Below are 25,556 nucleotides of genomic sequence, written 5' to 3'. Positions count from 1 at the left end.
ACAGCACTCGACTCTCGTCTCGTCTCGTCTCGTCTAGTTAGACTAGTGGCGACAAATTGACCTGAACGTGGTTAGCGCGTCCACTGTCGAGAGTCGAGAGTCGAGAGTCGAGAGTCGAGAGTCGGGACTCGATAGTCGACCACCTATCCTGATCGTCTTGCCGTACTTGAATAGAACATCGTGGTGGTCGAACTGAAGCCATGTTCAGATTCAAATTCAGAGAGTCAGAGAGTCAGAGTCAGAGGGTAAGAGTGTCAGAGAGTCAGATGGCACCGGGGTCACAACTGGGAACGGCATCCTAAACACAATTGGATAGAATTGGATAGATAGATAGAAGTGGCAAAATAAAATAAAATAAAATAAAATAAAATAGCGATGAAACAGACCAAAACAAAAGTAACTAACTAACCAACTAACTAACTAACTATGCAAGTATATACACAAAAACGGAGTAATGAGACCTTTAACAACTAGATAAACGTATAGATCGACCATACGACGGACCGACGCGCGCATATATGTACAGTATACATCTACGCACTCAACACTATGCGTATCACGATAGCTGTACGACATAAAATCAGCCCGCGAAAGAAGGGAGGGAGAGAAAAGGAAAGGGGAAGGGGAAGGGGAAGGGGAAGAAGGGACGTACGAAATCGGCGTTTTTGAGGTAGTCTCGCAATATACTGTCTTTGACTATACATAACCCGCACGTCAGCTTAGTAGTATAGGGTAGATGGAGGAGAGTGGTGCTTACCAGCTTTTATAGTCGTCGCTGTAGCTTTTGTGTCCTGTAAATTAATCCATCAGGGATGAGAGAGAGAAGGGGAGAGAGAGAGGGAGGGAGGGACGTACGACGACGGACGTAGCGTAAAAGTAGCTCGCGCGCTGTGGAGGCGAGTGTTCCTTTAGCTGCTCTTTAAACTTTTCTCTCAAATCTACCAACACCATCAGCAATCAAAAATCCAAAAAACGGCTCCAACGCACATTTCACAACAGTATTCACATCATTCGCGCGCTCGCCATAACTAGGCAGATACTTGCGCACCTGCACACCCGCTTTCAGCTTCCTCTTCAGGAGATCGCATTTGTTCAGGAAGAGGATCATCGTCGTGCTGGCGAGGAGCTTGGAGGAGCAGACGGTGCGCCAGAGGAGGAAGGAGTCTTCGAGGCGGTTGACGCGTGCGTCTTCGGTGAGACGCTCGTCGAAGCATGATACGGGCGCCACTGGGGTGAGTCAGGGGGATTAACGAATGGGAAGGGAGGGGAGGAGAGGGACACACGGAATATGATAGCTTGGACATTATCAAAGTACGGCAACCACGCGTGGCGCTGAGACTACGTGAGCAACCTAGAAAGACAGAGAACGGGAGACAAGGCATACCACGGTCCGCGAACCACCTACGTCGTACAAGATCCACTCTTTGCCAGCGTCTCCGCCGATACCGCCCGCAAAGATGCTAGTCGGGCCGTCATCCAGTCTGATGCGGTACTCTTGCACACCGAGCGTGCGGAGTCGTGCGCGGACGACGTCATCGTCTGACGGCGAGTAATCGCGCTGGGCGATGCGGTCGAGGTCGTCCAGGAAACTATGCGTCTATTAGCACACACGTATTTTGTAGAGAGAAAGAGCGGACGTACAACCCAGCTGTATCCTCGATCCTTATCCTCCGCTTTCTGAGCACGGCACGTACGACATCGTCCGTCCACAGCGCCTTCATATCGTCCAAACAACTCGCCAGAATCTCCGTCGCATCGTCCACCATCTCTCCTTCCCCCTCCCCATCCTCACCAACCGGCGTCGCACGCCCACTCCCCACCCTCGCCTGCCTCCTCACACTCTGCGCCGAGCCCTTCCGCACCAGGCGCTGTCCGCGCTGCAACGCCTCCTGCAACCGCGTCACTCCAAACTCGCGTTGCGCTGACGCAGCACCAAGCGGGCGCGCCAGACCCTGCGAATCCGTTTCGAGACTTAACGGGCCGAGACTCGCTCTGCCCAGCACATTCGTCGCTGCGCCATCACCCGTCGCAGCAGCAGCAGCAGGCGCTGGCGATGGCAAGGGCAAGCCCATATCCTCATCCGACCCCGCGCCAAGCCGCCTCTTCAGATCAGTCTCGACGCGGCGTAACGGCCCGAGGCGCATCTTCAGCACCTGGTGTTTACCCGTCAACAGCGTCGACAACTGTTTACTCCCTTCCCTCCCCGTGCCTCCTCCCACACCACTCCCACTTGCCTCTCCCCCGCCACCTGCACTGCTACTCCCCCCAGGACTGACAGGGTGCTGCAGATCGCCCTCGCCCTCGGGCTCCCCGTCCATCTCAGCTTGCAGCGCCTCCACAATCGTAATGATCGAGCGGATCACGTTGAGCTGGATCACAGCGCGCCACGACGCGCGCTCGGCGTCCCAGTCTGCGCGTGCGTATTTCATTCGAAAGTCTGTGTCGCGTGGGTGGGTGGGAGTATCGGGTGGGTAGGTAGGTGGGTTGGGTTGGGTGTAATACAATAAGTTGGTGGGTTGGGAAGGGAGGAGAGAGGGGAAGGAAAGTCAGTATAAGAACACAGGTAAGATGAGACGACGCACTTTTCAACGTCGTTGATTTGCCTAACCATCACAACCCACGTCCACGAGCACGAGCGCGCATCGAATCCCAAGTCCCAATTCCAATCCCAATCCCAATCCCAGTCGCAATCGCACACCATATCCAAAAAATTCCCAAAAAACACAAATCAAAGAAAAACGTCAGCTTCCCCTCCCAAAAACCCCCAACCCAAAACAAAAAACCCAAAAAAAACTCACCACTCTCACTCTGCCCCAACAAAAGCACCCTCACAACCCCCCTCTCCCTCCTCCTCCTCTCAGCCCTCTCAACCTTCAACTCCTCATTAATCATCTCACTCACTCTCCTTGCCGCCGCCTCTGCTTCCAGGCGGGTGCTTCTTTCCGAGGGAGTTTCGTTGGGTGGGGGAAGGAGGAGGGTTGTGAGGGGCTTGTCGGAGGTGGAGGTGGAGGAGGTTGTGGATGTTGGGAGACCCATTTTTTGAGGGTTGGGTGGGTTTTGGGGTTTGGGTACGGGTGGATGGGGCGCTGGTGTTGAGTTTGGTGTAGGGTTTAGGGTTTATAGTGTGAGCGTCTACACGACAGGCTGTTGTCATAGTTCGCAAGCTACTGTCTAATTCACCTTCGCAAGGAACGACGGGTTGTATGGACTCACCGTTTGACGGCATCATGTTTCTGTACACGCTGCGCGGTGTTGGGGGATGTTCTGGCAAGGTGCGTCAGCGCTGTCCATAATAATCACCGTGTTTATTCTGGCATCCATCACAATTCAAAACTCACATATCATGGATCACCACGCGTACGCTGTATGCTCACCGAGATCAATGACTAGGTCGAGGTAGTATCGAATCAACAACTTGACGAGAGGGGAGTGACGCGGCCTACTTGCAGGTGTCGGCATCAACTTGCGGCGCGGTGTCGAGGGATGTTCTGGCAAGGTGCGTCAATGCTGTTCATTACAGTCATGGTGCTGCTACTTACCATTTTATTCAATCCACCCGTGTTGCCTTCTTTTTAGCATCCAACGTCATTCCAACACCCACACGCCATAATTCCGGCACAGACGACAGTGGCATAAAATCCCCGACTCGTTGGCAAGGGGTTGCTTACACCCAACGTCGTGGCGAGGGATATTCTGGCAAGGTTCGTTAGCGAAGTCTACGATAATCCTGGCGCGCCTAATCCTGGCGCGCCTGCGTACTGTCGTGCTCCCAGTGTACTTTAGCTTCAGATGCATTCGACGCGTTCAACATCAATCCAACCCCATTACATTATGAATCAACTCACCATGGCGTCGCATTCTGTGGACACACAGCAGACAAGGGTAGTCGGGAGGACGTGATGTCAAGGTGCATCATCACCATTCTGCGTGGTGGGCAATGGGCGACTGTGCAGCAAGGAACGGGGTTAGCACCAGCGCTTCGGATGAAAAATTGTGCCTTACCACTCACCATGACATCGTGCTCAGCGGGAACGGCTGCCGACGAGATGGACACACCGAGAGGACTTCGGAGGGCACGTACACTGGAGGCCCGCTCAGACGGCAATGACGCGGTTTGACGTCTCCGCCGGTGTTGCTGCTTCCACTGCCTACAGGGAAGGAGCCTTCTTTGCCTGGTGCAACGTATGCCATGACGGTGTACACGTTTCGCAGAAATGGGAATTGAGGATCATATCCCCGATACCACTATTCGACCCTGGGCCGAGGAATGCATCTGCTGACTGGATGATCCCGACGCACGTTGATGTCGATGGGGAGTAGGTCGAGGCGGAGGAGGGGTCGGCGAGAGTAGTGAGATCCAGCGGGTGTATGGGCAATTCAGAGCGAGTATCGAGCGTGAATGTCAAGTTGAGCGGGGTAGTGCATGGAATATAATCTATACCGCATATCCTCGTAAGCAAACAGAAAACAGAAGCCAAATTAAACAAGTCCACGCACACTTTCCATCACTTGCAGGCTCAACGCCCACAGCACCATACACCGCATTCGCATTCGCACTCGTCGCCAAAATCAGCGGCACACCGCTATCCACCACCGCGCTCCAACCACAAACATGGAGAAAACATGCTGTAGGCAGAGACACTCAGCTTGACAACTAAAAATATAATGAAGGGAGATAGACTCACGGGTGACAGAATTCCAGCTGACAAGCCAACATTGAGGACAATCAACTCGACTAACCTATAGGAAGTATATATCGGTTAGGCGCTGGTGTTCAGCAAAAAAATTACAGACCCTTTGCGACTCATGAGTGACCCGATGGTAGTAGACTCGCGCCAATTGAATCCAGCAGCATAATGGGCTGCAAGTTTGCACCCTCCAAACTTTCCAGCAAATGCGGAAACAATAATCGCAATGGTGTATGCCCAAAGGGAGCGGTCGAAAGTGAAACTTGAATGACTTACAAAGAGCCTGTTCACCCCGTGCAATCATACTCATGACCACCATACCATTAGCCACGTCTGGACAATAGAGGACTTTTGAGCCACTCGTAGGTGCCATGCATTCGAATGTCGATTGTTTGAGCAGATAGAGGTGTAGTGAAATCCGAGCTGTGGGAGGCAAACTTGAATCAGGTGTATTCAAAATTCATATAATGTGCACCTATAACCTTGCATTATAATTCATGAGACTACAGCCATCTACCTTGGGATCCAATGGTCAGAAGAGAGGAAGAGAGCGAACATGGATGTCGAGGATGGGTCAGAGTGCGAACAGCGTGGTTGTTCCGTGATCAAAGGGTTGCCGCATGTATTTCGAGCGGAGATTGAAATCGATACTGCACGCGTCTTTGAAGCGCGTCGACACGAGGGAAAGACAAAGGTATCATATGGGTTTCTCAATCAACACAAAGATCACAAGTGCTTGAGTATGTTTATATGCATTAGGAAATAGTGTACAATAGTTGATTGAATTAGTTTTGTAGGAAGTACCTTTGATTGTTCAAAGAAATAAAGAGCATCGAAGCACGCAACGCTGAGCTCAGTGGCTTGAGAGTCACCCGGTGCATATCTCATCACTGTCCATGAGGCTTGACCCAAAAACCGCCCATTTAAAATTTTAAAATCAGTGTTTAACGCAGTCGCAATGAATGCTTTGTGTGGCTTAGCAAAAGACGCTCTCTACGCCCATCGCTCACAAAGAGACTTTGTGGTTGTGGCGGAACAAGCAAATATATCATCACATATCCAGACAAACTAGTGATGCCCATTATATTATGTACCATAGTCAATTCGAGGTCTTCTAAACCGTCGAACATGCCGAACTCGAGAACATGACATCACATTTGTTAGTGCCGCCAGAATTTCCCACTTATTGGCGCACAGGGACCTCAAGAAGACCTCCCCACCCAGCCACCAGTATACATGATGGATGATTCCGTTGGATTTCATGGTTGAGAGTTATTGCTGGACACAGTAATCTTCAGACCGAGATTATGGTAAGCCTTTTCATCGCTAATTAAATTCACAGCTTATCTCCTTCTGCGAGAATCCGAGTCGGGATCACCCATCTGCTCATGCGTCGCACAACTTTACTACATTGCTCACGAAAGATGGTCAGAGACCTTACAGCGTCGTCGAAACCTTTCAAACGTCGATGGAGTCACAAAAGCCTCATATTTTGGTTTGGATACATACAGTGGAATGTAGTATATCGTGTACAAGCGTAGGGTTTACACTTATGTCCGTGCCCCTTCGAATTCAAGACATGTATAACACATTACCCATGATGCACGACGTGTTTGTAGCAGTCTTCGATCATATCCATTTTTTCTTGACTTCGTGGCGTTATTTTTCACTTGAATGGTTTTGGAGTCAAACTTATACCCTACTGGAGACTCTTCAATTGCAAAATGTTACACAGGTAGACAATTTACTACACTCACATCATCATATTCATCTGATATATTCCATTCTGTTGTTCTTGTAGCCGGCCTATCCACTCGAGAAAAACCAAACGCCCAAATGAGCCGCATGACGGCTACGTTCTACATTCAGGACGCGTTAATGCGTTCTGAGAATGGACGAATATATGTGTATACATACCACATTTGTATTTGCGAGATGAATTCCTGGGCATATCCTCTAAATGTTATCAATAGATGAGTTCCTATGTACCGCCTGGATAAACAAGTCATGTCACCTTCCCGCTACCAAAGGGTAACGTTAAACGAATCGTGTAGCTCTTTTTATGTCCCGGATTTGTACCATCCGGAGTCAGCAAGTATCTCTCTGGCCAGAACTCATCAGGGCGCTCAAATAGGTCTGTACATTTCATGTTGATTCAAGCAGACATCAGATTATCGCCATTCGCATACCTGGATCATGGAATATACCCCCTGATGTATTATTAAACAATGTAAAGCAGGTTACAATAATGAACGCACAGATGTTCATGAGAATAGGAGCACCTTTTGGGATAGTATATTCACGATACTTAGATTACAAGCTTGAGTTTGTCATAGCTTTAAGATTCCAGAAAGTTTTCATACCTGACAGTCGTCCACCGCAGCGTGAGGAATTGCTAGAGGTACGCCTGATCTCAAACGGTGTACCTTACCATACAAATCAGCTCATAGTTTAATCGGACGGATAAAATGGTCAATTTTTACCTCCTTTATTATGGCTGGGGATGCAGTCAACAAACAAAGCACGTACCAGAGGGAGATGGGCCGAGTCTCCGTGCGTATCGTCGAGTTTGAATTGAATTTGTTTGAGAAGCATTGGGATTTATTGAGCTGACTCGTTTTGAATGTGTAGCAGCAGATTGTTATGCCCCCATGCTTTCAGCATGTCTGTCCATCCGCCGCCATGCCCCGTTTGTGTGTTTGGCTGTGCCAAACAACCATTGTTGATGTGCACGGTCACCACTCTTGACCTTGAGCCACACCGTTCAGTAAGTTCTTGTCTTGCTCTTCTTTTTTACACGGTACTGGAGGTATAAAATGGTATTAATACTACCTGTTAAAATACGAATTTTGAGTGAAAGTAGATTGAGAAAAGTTGGACATGTCGAAAAACGTTAAGCGCCCGAACGCGCTCTCAATACAAATCAGAAGGCAGTACAAGAATACTGCGTTTTCAAACCGTAATATATTATACGACTATGCAGTACACCCTACAACACTCAAAGCATCCATCCCAACACGCAATCACGAAAAATTTCTCGAAAATTTCGACTCACGTACATATCCACATCCTCCCCCTCGCGCAATTCGCAATTTCAAGCTAATTCCAACGTCTCCTTTCATTGCGGGTCCTCTTGGGCACTAGCAGGAACCTACTCGGCTCAACTAGACTTCCGATATACGACCTAGAAGGTCTGGGAAATGAGACCAACTTCAGAAGACCCAGTGTATTTGCAATAAGCAGCATACGTACCCGGGGGATCGAGTGCGGATTCTACGTCAATTCCACGACGTTTTCGCGACTTGTAATGATGACGTTGACGTCTGCATAGATCGTTGGTAGGTTGGATATTTTCTTCCAGGTGCGTGTCATTTACGTTTGTCGAGATTGTGCATTGTTGCAAATAACATTTTTCCTAGAATACGTGTTTTTCATTGTAATACAGCCCCTAACTAGGAGTATGGGCTTGCGCTTCTTGGGATGTATTGGAGCAAGGTGGGTGAACGCATTCCGTGGAGAAGGGCAAGCGTTACAGGTGACGAGTGTCTCGCGTATTTGTCCTTGTTTTGCTGGCAGCAATCGACGGACTTGTAAGATTCACGGTCGTCTCTCGCTCGTCTCCATGTCGTCTTTTATGAAAGTGCAAGAATGGGTCCCGAGAGGCTTTTAGAAGCAGCAGCAGAAGACGCGGCTTATCTCCAATCCTCGTCAAGCCTCCGCACTTCAAATACTGCCCTTTGACACATTCTCCCTACTGCCACTGCATGTCGAAAGCACGGCCATGGCCAGTTCCTCCGTCTTCTTCCTTACCGCAACCATATCACACCGCCCCTCATCTGAATATCCGCGGAGCAGCTCAATAACGGCCTCTATACTCAAGCTGAAGTGGTGACGGACACCTCCTCGATTTACATATCACGCTTTAATGGTACGTACACTTCCACATTTACCATCACATCCGTCTCCGTCTACTCCACAATGTCACAATCACTGACTCCCGCCATATACAACCTCACCAACTCCCCCTTTTACAACCACCCCCCGCAGATCCTCTCCTACGGATACCGGATACATCCGCCACCAATTTGACAACCAATAAGTCAACACTCACAAGACGCAAGCAAAATTGACTGAAGACAGAGGAGGATGATACGAGTGTAATGGGTACCATTCAATCGTGCGTATTCCCATCCTCCTATCTTAATCCCACTCCGTAACCACAACCAACTGTGTCCAGCTCAACACTGTTGCCCAACTCTTGCACCATTTTCAAGCAAACCCGCCTCCAAACACACACACAATTTATACATCCCCCCCAACCTCCCTTCATGACCACAATGGCAACTTCGACATTAACATCAACACACTAGCTGCAAAAAGTCATACGTGCACAATCCGCTGCAGACCCCCTCCACCCACTCATGACTTACAGCTCCCCCGCTCGTCTCTGTGCCTGTCCCAGTGCCGCGTCAACTCTGCGCAGGGCGTCTCGATATGCCATATGCGCAAACCGCTAATGTCCATATATTAAAGTTGGCAGTCGCCCATGCGGACTCTGGGTTACTCGCTAATAACGACCTTGATGCTGTGTGGACGCTTCTATTTCCACCTCCTTCCTTGGTGTTTGGATGGGTGTTGCGATGGAAGGAAAGTATACAGAAGGATGCAGGCCTGCTTCCATGTGTGGATTATAGGGTTTAGCTACATCCCCATCCGATAACCTATGTTACCTACTAATTCAACATCAAATATACATACTCGCCTACAATATGCAAAGACCTCATGATCTAAACTACATCCCCAACCTTCTTGTCTGCTAGAACCTCGCTGCGTAGTATGGGTGCTATAGTACATTAGACACCATGTATTGCCACCCGAACGTGGAATCCAATCCTAACCAGCTAAATATTTAATTGTAATTACCAACCCTAACCAATGCTAACCAACCCTAACCGGACTAATCTGTGCTTTTGTGGTATATCGAATCCCAACCAACCCTAAAAACTAAACCCTAAACCATCCTAATCTGTATTTTTGTGGTCACCACCAACCCTAATCCCTAACCCCAACCAAGGCTAAAATGTGTTTTGTGGTGTATTCACGACAACACCAGCGGGGTTTCAACTTTGCGAGTAGTGTTGGATATATTTATACCAGTAGGTTCTTTGAATTCTTGTTGCCATTAATCTCACAGACTCACTCAAAAGTGTTTGAAACTTTTCACTTTATTCAAATGCAGGCCTGCAGTGTCCCACTGGACCAAAACATCTCGTCTTGCCTGTCCATACTCTTTGGCTTTGAATGAAATGGACTAGTGCATTGGGGATTCAGGAGTCGCTAGATTTGAGTATGCCCGAAACCATATCTTTACAGCAATGTCAAGGTGAGTACTCTGACGTACCACATTTGTTATCTAACGTTTTGGTTATGTAGACGTGCCATGACCTCCATGTGAATATTGAAGAGGTGATTTACGGTAACATTTCACCTCTATTACAATGTATCCCCAGTGTAGCATGGTATGTCAACCATGGCGCAAACGCTCTCCTCGTGCCCCAATTCATAATTACTCCGCGTTTAAATCATCTCATTTATCTCGCTTCCAGGAATAGGCTAGTCTAGATTGCTCAGATTGGTCGGTAACGAGAGTTGGAAGCTCACGGAACTGAGCAACGAGACCCTGGGACACCTGCTGTGAACGGCTTTTTGGTCCTGGAAGATGGTTTGCTTACATCTCTCAGCACTCTGAATCAGCTCTCTAGTTTCCAGCTATAATGAGCCCGTGATGCATTCATACCATTGCGCATACCTTGATACATTACATCTTTACAGGGGTGTTATTCTCGATTGTACGGAAGATATAACATTTAAACCCAACTAGGCAGTAAGACACATTTTTAGCTAACATTTGATACAAATGCGCCGACACAGAGACGTATGAAAAACACATCAACCATGGAGAAATTAAAGTTTAGACAATGTATCCAAGAACTAGTCCAAGTGCGAGGCAATTGGAATACACAAAAAATAGATATCAGCCATAATAGCAGTGACTAACAACGCAGGCGGCATACCAACTGTGTGAAATGCGCACAATGTACACATAGATCACATGCTGGGCCACAATGATTATGTTATGCATACCACAATGTGCCAATGGAAGGTGAACACCGAGGTAGTGTGTATACCAGCAAAGGGTGATGGTACGCTCGTCTGTTCGTCCATTCCATCTACCAGAACATGAGACCAAAAACAACTCACTCACCAACATCAATTCCCCTACCCGTTTAAACCTCACTAACTTCCCTTGACCCGCGCGCGCGTTGAGACGAAGTCATGTTGAGGAAAGGTAAAAATAAGGTGTACCCATGGTAGATGTCAATGAAGTCCATAGCAAAGCGCGTATCATCTTCAAAGCGCCCATGCTCCGTCCTAGAATCGATTCAGATACTAACCATGATACACATTGTTTCCTTCACCTACGGTGTTTGATGTCATATAAGACATAGTCACGATACGGTAGCCTCAAAGTACATTTTACTGGCTTCCCTGAGCTACTCTGAAGCCTTTGGAGTCGCACTAAAACGCCTATACCTCAACAAAATGTGAATGCATTGAATAATAAAAAGATATGGGTGATTATATGCGGGTGTGAAAGCGTTTGCATGGGGACGGTGATGCGAAATTTGACTGCATGAATGGGATACGGCACTACCACACCTTCCCCGTCCCAATCTTCCAAGAGAACACGGTTTCAATCGTCTGGAAATTAGGTCGTCAGGGTACTATTTGGGTGATATTTTGTCAACGTAAGGTCTAGCGGCGTCTTGAAAAAAAGTTTGAGCAGAAAGGTGATGTTGGATATCCTGGAATTGAATGAATTAGTTTGTTTCCATTGAAAATGACAATGTACGTAGCTTTCTAACGCGATGGGAGTAGGAATGGTATCCAGTACAGAGTTACAGGCGCGTTGAGAACTGTTTGATTTGACCTCGCACAAAACATTGAAATTCACTTGAAATACACAATCTGAATGTTGAAAGAAACTTGAAAAGAAATTTATTTGGAATCTACAGACATACAGGAGTCTAAAACACAGAAGCACAGTGTACATACACTCGGCTAACGCTTGGTTCGCCCTCAAATCATCTGTTGATCCCAAAATTGAACCCTGAAAACAGCATGGTACAACCCGAAAATGCATAGCGTAGTGGGCGTACATATAGCGGCGTGTTTGGGGACTATAAAAGGGACCGTGAATCGACTCACTTTTTCTCATCCCGCTCCTCCTCTTCTGCCCAGCTCAGGGGGTCTCCCCCCTTTTTTCTCTGCTCTCCAATTTTCTCCTCTTCGCTCCGCGTCCTCTGGTAACCAACGTCATCGTGTGAGCTGGGGGTTTGCCGCTGCGACTGACGATTTTTTGTTGTTGTTTGAATGCCAGGTCATCACCTGTGAAGACCCAAGGTAAGCAAACCAACACAGACACGTCCAGCGACTCACCTTGACACCCACACAGGCCCCTCGACACGACGATGACTTCACCCAAATGTGCCGTGCCACCGTCATTGGTGAGTCCCAGTCATAAGAAGTGCCCACTCACCTCATCCCAACGTGTCTCTTCCAGTCAGCGGCATCTGTGTTGTCTGACACCCATTGGAGGTAAGTAATCGTGCACAGACATGTCCAGCTACTCACATTGACGATCCCACGTTGACACATGCAAGCCTCTTTGAAACACACAAGACCCTTCAAATGACACCTTGACTATCACCAACCGCGCTCGTTGGTGAAGATGCGCCGGGGCGCTGTTATGGTTGAGTCCAAGTCACAGTAAACCAAACATGCTGACTGACTCACCTAATCCGACGTGTCTGTTCCTCCCAGGGTCTTCTTGAATGCCAGGTCATTGTGTGGTATGATGCCTAGAGGTGAGTAGTCCACGACAGATGTGTCCGACGCACAGAAAACCCCTCGAAACAATGACCTCGACTATCAATGACCCGTGTTCGCTGTTGAAGATGCACTTCGACGGCGTCATTGGTGAGTGCCAGTCACAATCAGATGGACACGCTCACTGCCGGGAGGAGGCATGGGCCACTTGTTCGGACCTTGTTTCGACAGCATGCTTTGAGGGGTGGGGATTGGGACAGATATGTATGTGATTCTGATTCTCAGCGAGGCGTCGGCGAACGGGTGATGGTGGTGGTGGTGGAAAGTGTGGAGATTAGTGAAGAGAGATAGAGGGGAGGACAATATTTACTCACTCATGTCCACACACGCACACACACCCATCATACACTTTTCCACACCCTCACACGAGCACCTGTATACCCACTAGAACACCACTGCTCAACGGGCCCCGCCAGACGCTGCGTCTACACGCCACTTGTCGTTGAATCCGTATTTGTCAACATCATGGCTGATACATGCGCATACAGCCCATCAGCGTTGAGGGTGGGGTGTTTTGCCACCCTCGCTATACCATCCTCCGGCTGCAGTGTTAAACCGATGAAGAGGAGCCATGGATGACAGCAGTGGGGTGAGGGTGGAGCTGGATGTGACAATGATACGAAGTGCATAATATGTTAACACGTCGCTGCGGTGCGCGTAAGGGTAAAAGGCGGAGTTTGAATGCAATGACAACAGCATGGACAAACAACTCGCCGCACGTTACTGGTAGGAAGGCGGCACGGCAGCAGCAACAGGCGTCGAGTGGAGGCGGCGGTGGCAGCAGCGGCCCGGGGTGGCGGTGCAATGACGTCGGGCAGGTAGCAAGGGAAAGCGTCGGGACGGCAAGCGCAAGCGTCGGGACGGCGAGCGCAGGCATCGGGACGGCGAGCGCAGGCGTCGGGAGACAGGCGGGAGGCCGGCCTCCACTCGCGCGTACGAATCGAGGCCGGCCTCTGGTGGCCTCGACGCATTTATTTTTAGACGGAGGCCGGCCTCCAGTGACCTCCATCAATTTGGAGGCCGGCCTCCAGTGGCCTCCATCAATTTGGAGGCCGGCCTCCAGTGGCCTCCATCAATTTGGAGGCCGGCCTCCAGTGGCCTCCATCAATTTGGAGGCCGGCCTCCATAAATTACACATTTAATTACGTAGCACCTCCGTATGTACAAAATAAAATATTTTGAAAGTGTATTTGGGGGTTTTTGGGGTCCAGGAATCCGAATCTGGCATCAGATTTCTGGAATTCTGAACAGGAGACCCAATGCAACGAAGGCCCCCCCTTCGGGGGGGAATAAGCTTAGGGCAGTCGTCATGGTGGTGGGTCTCCCAGTCCGCTCTATGAAGCATGAGGCAGATAACGCACTTTCCTCGGATCAGGTTCAGTGCGTTTATAATGGGCTGTCTAACCTCCAGAGTAAAGCGTTTGGCGGCCTCCTGAACAGCGGCATGATCTATACGTGCTACTAAACCCACCGTCGCCCGAGGCTGGACTGGGACAGTAGAGGCCTTGGCTTGAAATGCTGACGGTGGGTTCGACAGGCGCGAGCGTTTACTGGTCGTGTTATTGTCTTCCGGAAGCACGCGGTTTGTCGCCCGAGGCTGGGCTGGAACAGTGGCGGGCTTTGCTCGAAGTGCTGAGGTTGGGTCCGACAGCCGCAAGCGTTTACTGGCCGTGTTGTCGTCTTCCGGAAGCACGCGCTTCGCAGAGTGGAAGGTGGGGGACACTGGAGAGCCAGCTGTGGTACCAAAGGTCCCGCTGTCGTCGCTGGCCCCAGCAACTAGAGTCGATGGTGATGAAACTTGGCAAAAAGCAGAACTAGAAATATAATTGTTGTTAAAATACTTCAAGTCAAACATGGAGACTTACCTTGACGTCAAATCAACGGCCGAGGCAGGCGTAGACTCGCCAGACTGTATGACGGGGGTGATAGGTGTTTTTGGAGGGACAAAAACACGGAATGGCGGGCGAATCGGGGTTGTTTGGGGCTTAGCTGGCACAGAAACTGGGTCGCTGATGAGGTGGGAGATCGAGGCCACTCGCAGAGGCGGAGCCTGATGCATCTGTTCCAAGCAGTAGGCACAAAGCTCACAGTTCGGGAGCAAGGAGCATGTGATGGGAACGCCGTCAAGATACGAGCTAGGAATGGCCCGCAAACACATATCCGTTGACGAGGACCATTTTTCGAGCTCTGAAAGGCCATGCGCGGTCGCAGATTTGGAGTAACGACGAGAAGGAGAAGCCACGTATGTGATGGCTTCAGCACGCTGCCCGTCCCTGCCAGCGCGAGACTCCTGCTGATGCTGATCAACCATCGAGTGCGCAATGCCCCAGTGTAGGACATGGCGAACGCTTGGGTAGTCGAGCCCACAGCCCAGAATACTTGTGGCGACAATGACAATGTTTTCACCGGAGCGCCATTTTCGCAACGTGTCGTCGTTGGTTTCGGCGGTGTGCGAGGTGAAACCAGGCACTCTAAGAGCGTCGGACAGCGCCGTTACATCTTCTTTGGTGCGACAAAAGACCATTAGACGATCGCGGGGTCCATAATTCGCAATGTACGTTGCGATATCTTCAACGAGCCGTTTCAGCATGTCGCCGGTGACGTGGATGATCCTATAGGCGAGCTCAGGTCGGTTTGAAGTCGTACGGACGACCTTCCATGTGGTACCCGTAAGCTGATTGAACTCTGCCATTGTCGACGGAGGCAGAGATCCAGAAAGCCCATATATCGGCGCCTTTACCTTGTTGAGAACCCAGAATTTCTCAAACGAGGGCCGATAGGTGATATCCGTGACCACCTTGTGAACTTCATCAAAGATGATGCAGTTCAGACGCTTCTGGTGCTCTAAAGACGCGAGATCACTGAAAATCAAGTCAATAACTAAAATCAATACTTGGGCATGTAACGCACCTCTCAAAGTCGTGAAAGTTGACGTGCTCAATCGAGACACACAGCAGCTGAACGTCCAAATTGTGCTTCGCCGTTGGCGTCCAGATTGACGAGGAGATACCCAGCTCTTGTGCGCGCCGGCTGTACTCGATGCGGAGGGATGACAGCGGAAGAATGACAACCGTAATGCCACAGCTCCCGAATAAATAAGCATAGAGAAAGACTAGCATCGTCTTTCCCTTGCCCGTGCCCAAGATACCCAGCACGCTCTGCTGCCCGCGGCACATGAGCTCCAGGAGGAGCGCCTGCTCGGGGCAGCTAAAGTTCGCTGCAGGCCGCTTGAGGAATTGACGCAGAGAGCGTAGGCGCGAGGGGTGGGGGTCAATGTCTGCAACAGGGCGGAGGTTGTTCTCGTTGAGCGGACGAGGTGTCTTGGGCAAAATCTGCGCCATGACGACCGCCATAGAGTCGAGGATGGTCTCCTTCACGCGATCCTCCAAACTTCCTGTGATTTCGAGCATAGCTGACCGCGCTATGCGCTCCAGCGAGCTAACGTCGTGTACAATTCCTAAAAAAAAATTAATAACGCATAAATTGCGGTCTAGTTATGCCACTGACCTTGAGCGCCGCCAGTGGAAGTCTCAGGTACCTCGGACGGTACAGTGAGCGTAAACGGACGCGCCTGTCCAATCCCAACATGCTTCTGCATGTCTAAAGCGGCCTGGATGCACCCAATGGTTGTACGAAAGTCGGACTGCAATGCCTGGTCAGAATGTCGCCCGTATCGATTGTTGCTCATCGCCGTTGAGTGCATCATGGCCGTGTCGACAAAAAACTCCTTTTGCGACTCGTATGAGCGAGAATCCGGCAAGAAACGCGCAAACGCCGTGATCAGAGAGCGCCAGCGAAGAGGCTTGAACGGCTGCAGGAGATAGCGCATTGTCATGTCGCCACATCGAGCACTGAATGCCTCAGACGTCATCGTCGATTTGATGCCCGGCCAAAGCTGAACGCGATAGCGATGAAGTGCTTCGGGGTTGAGGAATTTCGCCACTAGAACTTCTTCAAACGGGCGAAATACAGCAAGGTTTCGGATGAGGGACTCTGCCCACTCGCGGGTAATGACGTGAGGAATGTGGCGATCCTTGAGATGTAGATGCGATGTCTTGTCCTGCAACGCAACGTGCGCCAGCAAGTGCATCTCAAACCGCAGGTTTCGTAGGGCTGCGGGTGTGTTCCTGAGTAACGCGCGTGCAAATTCCGACCCCCGAACCTGCAGAAGAGTCGAGTAGGAAACCCCCGGCGCTAGGACCTCGCGTACGCGTTCCATGCGCCGCAATAGGTCAAGGGCGGCAGAAGGCTTCCAAACGAGCTCGCCTTCATGCATATAAACGAAACGCTGGGCTCGCACAGGGTCGGAGAGCAACCAACGTCCGTAAGAGTCCCGATAAGCAGAAAAATTGTTGCGAGGGTCGTCCAGGAAGCAATAGCCAGCAGATGTATTGTTGGCGCTGTCGACTATGCTCTCGAGGTCGAGTTCAGGGAAGAGATCGCTGGGTATGTCTTCGCCAAAAAAGAGACGATCCTGTACCATGTTCTCATACCGAACATGCTCCTCGTCGTGCATTTTCTTGATCATCGATAGAGATATGAGGTGGCCGTTGCAGCTAACCTCTCTTCCGTTCTTGTCCGTGAAACGAAACTGGGAGGCGGTGACTTCGTCTGAGCGCACGGATGCGAGAACACGGTGGACATTGTAAATAAACGCCATTGGCGTCTCCTGCCCCGTTGAGATGTACCTTTCCACCTTTTTGAGAGCGCTAGGAACAATATATTAACAAATGAACATGAAAAAAGTAAGGAACTTACTCGAATGACGAAACGTTGGATTCTTCGGATATCCTTTCGATTTCAAAGAGCATTGTCGTCCGAATGCAGTATTCAACGGCGGCGCATATGCCCGTAATCTCTGACGCCAAGCGGAAGCTCCCGTTCGCGCGCAGAGAGTAGAAAACGACGAACAAGATGACGGGCGAGAAGAATTTTCGCAGCTTAGAGCTGATCGGGTACTGGCGTCGCTCGTGTGCAAATAATGAGTAGCACGCCTTCTGATATGCCTCGTCGATGAGCTTTTTGTCTGCGCCATCCAGTTTGGCTCGTAGCTCTAGCAAAATTACTTTCTGAGATGCGTCGAGAGAGGGGTAGCGCACGGGAGATGTCCACGCGGGGTCCATGGTGCGCAAAACGTTGAAAATAAGCCGCACAATAATGTTTCCGTATCGCTGCTGCGTCTTGGGTTGAATGTGGTTGAAGTTGTTGGACGACATGTTGCTTCTACCGTGTGGGGTTAATATCAGCGTTGTTTTAATGGAAATAAACTCACGATTGATTGAACTGAGCAATATTATGTGTCATCCCGAACGTATGGTGTTCGTTCACCAGTAGCTGTACACTGGCCAGTGCGCGATGGGCTGCGAGCTGGAGTTGTTTGCCCCATGGCTCGGTCTTGGCGTCTGGTAGCCTGGTAACCTCCTGGATGTCGACAGGGGTCAACCCTTTCACTGCGTCAAGCCATCCTTCGCGGAAGAGAAACGAGGACAGATTTTGCGGGTCCTCAATGTCTTGGACGGGCAACTGTGTGTAATCGGGTGGAGGCGGCATTGTTGTTCCAAAAACAGTCGAGTATGCAAAGGGAATGTCCTGGCGAAGCGAGAGGCAAGAGGTGTCCACTGGAAAATACCGCTTGCTTGGGCCTTTTGTAAGTATCTGCCCGTACATCGTGTAGCAAGCGCGCTGCGTGATAGGCACTTGGCAACGCTGCCCGTTAGACTGGTGACCCCGCAGGCTCAACAACGAGTTGTAGCCGCGGTGGCATTTGGAACAAAAATGGAGCTGATCAGCCTCGATAGGAATCCCAAAAATCGGACGGATTGGTCCAGCGCTGTAGGCTATCTCAGCCAGCGACACGATCCCGTATTTCCGCCGAAGATCTTCGAGCAATGTGGGGCCTGGTGTATAGTGTGCATTGTGCTGCTTGACGTGTGCGCACACCGACGCCGGCTCAATCGCTTCCCCACATTCTATGCGGATAACAATCTTGAGAAAAGTGTTGATAACAATTCCAAGGGCCGGAAGATTGTGCGCATTGTCGTAGATCACTGTGTGGTCATCGGGTACGATGTCGTAGAGCGAAACATCTACTTCCATCGCAGTGGTGGGCGTGGCGCGAATAGGCGGTGGCTGATGCATGCCCGGAGGTGTCGGTGTCATCCTCTGCGCAGATACGTTGCGCAGTGGCGCAGGAGAAACGGGCCCAGGTATCATCGTTGGGGGCGATCCTGGGCTCGAGACCAACGGACGCGGCGACCCCTGGCTGCTGATAGCGCGCGGGCCAAGAAACGTGCGCGTAGATGGCCGACTCGCCGCAGGTGTTACCGGCGCAGGAATCATTGTTGGGGGCGATCCTGCCCTCGAGCCCAAGGGACGCGGCAACACTTGCCTGCTGGGAGCGTGCGGGATAAGAAACAAGCGCGTAGATGGCGGATGAAGCTGTGAAGCGGGAGGTGCGGCTCTTGTAGGAGGTGCGGCTCCCCAAGATGGGCGAGGGAGCTGCGATGGAAACATGGGCTCCGGCGACGGTGGAGATAACGATCGCTCGTTGTCTGAGGTCTGCTGGGGAACCTCCAACGACGGTTCTGCGTGCGAATCAGCAAAGTGACGCTGTAGTATGGATTTAGCGTGAAAAATCAAAACACATTGGAAACTGGCTCACCTGTAAACTGTAGGGCGTACTGTACTCCTTGCGGCAGTGTGTGCACGGAAATTTCATGTCGGCGTTGCGTGGCACGACTGTATCGCCTACTGTGACCGATCGCTGGTTATCTTTTCGCCTCGCACGCCCTTCACGTCCACCATCGTCTTCTGTTTCCCTCCTGCGTCGCTTCGCTGGTTCAGATGGATCTGGAATCAAACGGTTAGTACATGTAACCGCTATAAAACACCCTACTGACCTTCCATCCCCGTTTTTTGTTGGAAAATGCTTGGAAGTTTGGTGTCTGGGTGAGGGAAGGGAACAGGTTAGGCCCACTAACGACGCTGGGGGTGGAAGGGGTCTATATCTGAGAACGACGCCCTACGCTCTGCGATGGAAGGCGAGAATATTTGCCCTCCAGAAGACGTATAGGGGTGTAAAGAAGAGATCGATAGTTAATTGACTGTCGTTCCGATAAGAGGAAAGGGCTGAATTAATCAGACGCCGGAGTGCACGACAGTCCGAAGGCGTCCCAATCAAAAATCGCGCCCGACACAATCGACGGCGGCAAGGCGTTGTGCGCAAGCATATCGGGAGGCCAGGTCGTGTGTAACGCGCACAAACCAGAGAGCTCTGGTTGCACAATAACGCGACAGCCCACGACCAGAGATCTCTGGAGGCGGGTATATCGACTCACAATCACAGAATCAAGGTAGGAGGTCGACTGGCACACGTATCCCAGGCCGACGGAATCGTTGGACGAAGTGGAGTCAAACCAAAGAGCTTTGGTTTGCAGCATTGGGGGGAACCACGACCAGAGAGCTCTGGAGGCGGATGGATATGTGGGGGGGCATTGGCAGGAGCGAGCTCTTGAAGATCGAAGCACCGTGAGGGGTGGTGCGACACGGAGAAGGATGGACAAGGCAGTACCAAAGAGCTTTGGTACTGACGGCCCACGATCCACGACCAAAGAGCTTTGGAGGTGGACAGAACCCGCTATCTCTTGAAGATCGAAATGCCGTGAGGGGGGGTGCGACACGGAGAAGGATGGACTAACCAGTACCAAAGAGCTTTGGTACTGTTGGCCCACGATCCACGACCAAAGAGCTTTGGAGGTGGATAGAACCTGAGATCTCTTGAGGATCAGAGCACCGTGAGGGGGGGTGCGACACGGAGAAGGATGGACTAACTAGTACCAAAGAGCTTTGGTACTGTTCGCCCACGATCCACGACCAAAGAGCTTTGGAGGTGGATGGAGAACAGGAACACTCTGGGGTTGCGATCAACAGGGCCCGCGAGCGGTCACGTGATTAATTGAAACTCCGCTCTGGGCGTTTTTTCAACATTCCAACGCTAAGTCCACTTCCTTCTTTAGCACGCACGCACACTACAGAAGCTCTTCTGTAGCACGCCGCGTCTGCCATCCCAGAAAGGTTACAGAAGCTCTTCTGTAGCCACTCTGGCTCTTCCCTGCCCCGACGTTTGACACTTCACGTCAGCCGTCCGAGAATCGTTACAGAAGCTCTTCTGTAGCCAGCCTCGTTCTTCCCTCCACCCCCATTTTCGACTTCGCGTGTGCCATCCGAGATAGGCTTCAGAAGCTCTTCTGTAGCCGCCCTCGCTCTTTCCTCCGCCCTTGTTTCCAAACGCGTCCACCGACACCCACGGCCCCGACCTCTGAGAACTACAGAAGATCTTCTGTAGCGATCTGAGGCGACTGCAGAAGCTCTTCTGCAGGCATCTAAGGCCATTGACACCATCCCAACCGTTCTGCTTGTAGCCACCCTCGCTCTCTCCTCCGCCCTTGTTGCCAGACGCGTCGCCGACACCAACACCCCCGACCTCTGAAAACTACAGAAGATCTTCTGTAGCAATCTGAGGCGACTGCAGAAGCTCTTCTGCAGTCATCTAAGGCCATCGCCATCGTCCTAACCGTTCTGCTCTGCCCCCACCGTAAGTGTTCACGTTCGTTGCCCACATATGCTTGTTACTTACTCTGCTGCAGATGTCCCAGCAAACCCACATCGATTGGGCCCAAGGGTCCGCGTTTGTCCAGAAGGGCACCATATACGTGTCCCCCAACTGCAAGCGTGTCGTCATCATCCCACCCGCTGAGGTCGACGTCACCAACCCCTTCGAACAAAAGGCGACACGAGCAGAACCTCGGCGACGAGACCTGGATTTAGAGGGCGTCAAACAGCCAGTGCGCTGGCACGATCAGTACGGGTGGATCGCCTTCATACCCTTGGCGCCATCATTCGTGTCCTTGCCGTTTAATTTTTTGTGCTGGTCTCCAAAGATTTTGCGCAATAAACCGCACAAGTCTCCGGCCACGTATGAAATGGAGTGGCACAGCGTAAAAGAATGGCGCCAATTGGATGAAAACATCACCCTTCTGTGCGAAAAGATCCGCTTATGGTGTCGCGTTCCTGGAACCCCACCTCCTAGCCCCAAAAGCTTCGGTTATGATCTCAGGTATAGCTCTGAAGCAGACGCGCAAAGGAGCTTTGAGGCCACCCGAAACGCGTTTATCCTGTGGATGGGCTACCTGTCGTATCTCGTCGCCCAAAGTCGTCGCGAGATCTATTCAAAGCACATCAAGCACGATCCCAAAAGCCCCGTCCCTGCATGGCATGAACGCCTCCGCGCTGAGCATCCTGACATCTCAGAAGTATGGCTGGATGGCTTGTATCATTCCAACGTATTTTCGTTTAACGCCAGAACCCCTCGTGTCGGCATGGTCTACGAGTTGAGCAGCACCCACGCGACACGCCCTCCCATCGAATGGCTTCTGGAACACCATGTTCCAGTCTATTATCCGTGGCGGATGCGGGAAGAGGAAATCTTCCTCACCCACAAAATACTCAATCTCGAGCTTCGCCCCCCGCGCGACTTGTTGGCGGCAACACTTACCGACCTGTTCAAGTCTATGGACGTGTCTCTCGCAGCCGCCTTTGCGCGCAAATTTTTTAATAAATCTCATTCGACGGAGGGCCTCACGATGAAGTCGCTGGGAGATGAGTACTCCACTACTTTGGTGTATTCTATCCTCAGTAACGATTTCGCCCACAACTCAGAGGCATTGGATCAGCACATGTCCCAGCCATATGAAGAATTGGAAAAAAAGCTCCAAAAGAGAGACGAGGAACAGCGTCAGCTCGCCATTGACAGCGCCAACCTGCCTACGCTGCGCATGATCGAACTGGCGAATGAAAACCACAAGCTGCTGACCTCTGTGCACGATGACTGGGACGCTTACTGGGCTGCAAGGGTGGAAGAACGGCGACGGATTCTGGCCAAAGAGACGCCAGAAGCTAGACAGGCTCGCCTGAACCGAGAGAACAACCCATCGGTGGTACGTAGCAAAGTATTTGTCTGGAAAACGCTGGTGTCCACAGAGGGAGCCAGCGTTTACATGCGCGAACACATCGCAACGTCACGAAACAGCATCGAGGAGGCCAAACTTCGCCCACACCGCAAGGTCTACAACGGTGTGACAGACGAATGGGATCTCTGTCGAGATTTGGAACCACCAGCCGAGTTGGCAGGCGCATCCGCGATGTTGGACCAGTGCATTCAGGCACAGACAAGGCCTGCTAGAGGCCAGCATCGCCGCGGTAGAGGTGTACGTCCCGCAAAACAACCCAGGCAGCACCCGAAACCAGCACCTGCCGAGGAAGAGTGGGAAGGCGTACCCTGGTACGACACCATTGAACCTGACCCCGATGCGCCGGTGGCCTCAACGTCGGCCCTTCCCCCCGCTCGTAATCCTTCCCCACCCCCTTTGCCTCCAAACAACCCGCCTGTCATTGAGGTTCCGACACCCTCGTCATCGCGAGATAGACCCCGCCGCGCACCCACAACACCCCCACGGCCCACGCTAGGACGGCGCCTGCGCAGTCGCTCGCCAACACCCCCAGAGGTTGCAACGCGCTCTCGCCCACGAGCACGTCGTTCCCCAGAGAGCGAGTCGCGGGTCCAACAGAGCCCCCCTGCCGTCGTCGAAGATTTCGAGATGGAGGAACCAGGCCCATCTGTTGAGGATGAAAATGCGGATGTTGAGATGACCATGGACGCGCCCGCCACGGATGTTGTGCAACCCCAGCCCATTACACCCGACAACGATATGGTCAGATGCCTGCGCCAATCTTACGGCTACCTCCCTGGCACAACGACGACGCCCTGTGCCGCTGCAGACTGGGATGAACTGGTCGAAACCTTTGGGTTTACAGAGTTACTTACCCCAGAAGTTACCCTGGACGCTCGACAACACATCAAACAGTTTTATCTGGCTTGCATTGAACCCACAAGCACAGAAATGCCGGCCGCCCTCTCTGACCTCAACACGCACAGCCTGACATCCCTGTCTCGTCTGCTGGACCTCTCGCAAATACACCGCCCCCATGAAAATCTGTTTGTTTTTTCAGAACCTCGTTCAGAGGAACACGAGTGGATGTTGGGTGTTGAAACGGCAGAGATCGCCCTTTACGTGTGTCGGCTCAGGTTAGAGCACTCCTGGGCTCCCATCGACTCCCTGACAAAAATGCTGCTGGAGAGAGGTGTGCCCTGTCGCACTCTCATGGGCATTGAAATGTCGGGTCGCTGCTCCACTGTCCAGGAGCCATACACCCCTCGATCTGTCCGCCCGTCAGCGTACAAATTTGGCGTTGATGACTTCGAAGCATACCGATTGCAATGCGAGAACATCATCAAACACCAACAACACGGTCGGGCTGCCTTGCTGAGGGGTGGATTGGTGGGTAGGATAGCCAGTGAGTTTCTGAGCGTCGACGATGGGCTGGCTGGCCCCTCTAAGGAAATCATTCAGAACCGGCAGGGGTTCATCGTGCCAGCTGGCGACACGACTTGGTGTTATTGCAACGACCAGCTCACGGAGAACGAGCTGTCCATTATATGCGGCACCTACACGCTGTACACAGGTATGTTTTCCTTGTTTATTCTCAATTTTATGCACTAACAACATTTTTCTCAGCTACTAAAGGTCAAATAACTGTAAAATCGTGGTTCCCTCCCCCGAACCTGTGGCAGGTGCCCCCCAGCATGAACGGATCACAATGGGTGGAATGGACGCCTGCCAACGAGGCATGGTACCGTGAACGCGTAGAAGACATCCGCACTCGGCAGGCCCAGCCATTAACAAGAGTGCAATGGAAATCAATATTGCGCGGCACTCCTCCCAGTAGGAAGCTTCTGGCGGCAGCGTCTCAACGAGCTCAGGCCTTTGTCAACGGGCACGTACCGGTGGTGCCAACTTATCGTGTTCGCCCAGGCCTGTAGTTACATTGTCAATGTAAGTGTTTTTTCATTTTAAGAATAGCCCATTCTAACAAAAATATGTAGATATATGCGTGTTTTTTTGTTCAAAATGTCATATAAATTTATTTTTTGGTGTCTACACAAGAGAGCTCGCGTGAGATATATACAAGTTGATATCAGGGTAAGATGACTAGTTATAAAAAATCTAACAAAATTACAGTACAGCAAGGCCGAGGTGTATCAAAGACAAAACAGCGAAATGGCAGCGACAGGAGGCGAGTAGAGGCAGCGCGGCGGCAGCGACAGGCGGCGACGGCGGGACGACAGGCGGCGACGGCGGAATGACAGGCGGGGAGGGGAGGCGGCAGTGGCAGCGGCGGCCCGGTGTGGCGGCGCAACAACACGCAGCAGAGTGCGTGTCGTGGTGGGCGGCGAGTGGACGCGACGGCGGGACGACGCGCGGTGACGTTGTGACGACAGGCGGCGACGGCGGGACGACAGGCGGCGACGGCGGGACGACAGGCGGCGACGGCGGGACGACAGGCGTTGACAGCGGAATGACAGGCGGCGAGGCAGGCGGCAGCGGCAGCGGCGGCCCGGTGTGGCGGCGCAACAACACGCAGCAGAGTGTGTGTCGTGGTGGGCGGCGACTAGACGCGACGGCGGGACGACGCGCGGTGACGTCGTGACGACAGGCGGCGACGGCGGGACGACAGGCGGCGACGGCGGGACGACAGGCGTTGACAGCGGAATGACAGGCGGCGAGGCAGGCGGCAGCGGCAGCGGCGGTCCGGTGTGACGGCGCAACAACACGCAGCAGAGTGCGTGTTGTGGTGGGCGGCGACTAGACGCGACGGCGGGACGACGCGCGGTGACGTCGTGACGACAGGCGGCGACGACGGGATGACACGCGGTGACGGCTGAACGACAGACGGCGACGGCGGGACGTCACGCGCTGACGGCGGAATGACAGGCGGCGAGGGAAGGCGGCAGTGGCAGCG

At 51.9% G+C, this 25,556-nt stretch overlaps 3 protein-coding genes across 3 annotated transcripts; 1 reads left to right on the top strand and 2 right to left on the bottom strand.

The window, feature by feature from the left end:
* Positions 1–37: 37 nt before the first annotated feature.
* On the bottom strand, positions 38–3,036 carry JR316_0011179 (Guanine nucleotide-binding protein alpha-4 subunit; the record flags this gene model as incomplete). Its single annotated transcript, XM_047896840.1, has 8 exons — positions 38–192; positions 758–791; positions 856–938; positions 988–1,227; positions 1,284–1,338; positions 1,385–1,589; positions 1,642–2,410; positions 2,799–3,036. 8 exons carry the CDS (start codon positions 3,034–3,036, stop codon positions 38–40), a joined length of 1,779 nt encoding a protein of 592 aa, XP_047744885.1.
* Positions 3,037–13,945: 10,909 nt separating this feature from the next.
* Positions 13,946–19,544, bottom strand: JR316_0011178 (ATP-dependent DNA helicase tlh1; the record flags this gene model as incomplete). The annotated part of the gene is made up of 9 exons (XM_047896839.1): positions 13,946–13,972; positions 14,044–14,452; positions 14,504–15,499; positions 15,549–16,095; positions 16,146–17,347; positions 17,397–17,861; positions 17,911–19,247; positions 19,300–19,487; positions 19,538–19,544. 9 exons carry the CDS (start codon positions 19,542–19,544, stop codon positions 13,946–13,948), a joined length of 5,178 nt encoding a protein of 1,725 aa, XP_047744884.1.
* Positions 19,545–21,283: 1,739 nt separating this feature from the next.
* Positions 21,284–25,244, top strand: JR316_0011177 (uncharacterized protein; the record flags this gene model as incomplete). Its single annotated transcript, XM_047896838.1, has 3 exons — positions 21,284–24,218; positions 24,272–24,572; positions 24,776–25,244. 3 exons carry the CDS (start codon positions 21,284–21,286, stop codon positions 25,242–25,244), a joined length of 3,705 nt encoding a protein of 1,234 aa, XP_047744883.1.
* Positions 25,245–25,556: the final 312 nt, after the last annotated feature.

This window comes from Psilocybe cubensis, chromosome 10, assembly GCF_017499595.1.
Source record: "Psilocybe cubensis strain MGC-MH-2018 chromosome 10, whole genome shotgun sequence".
NCBI lineage: Eukaryota > Fungi > Basidiomycota > Agaricomycetes > Agaricales > Agrocybaceae > Psilocybe > Psilocybe cubensis.
This window is presented reverse-complemented; position numbering and strand designations above follow the sequence as displayed.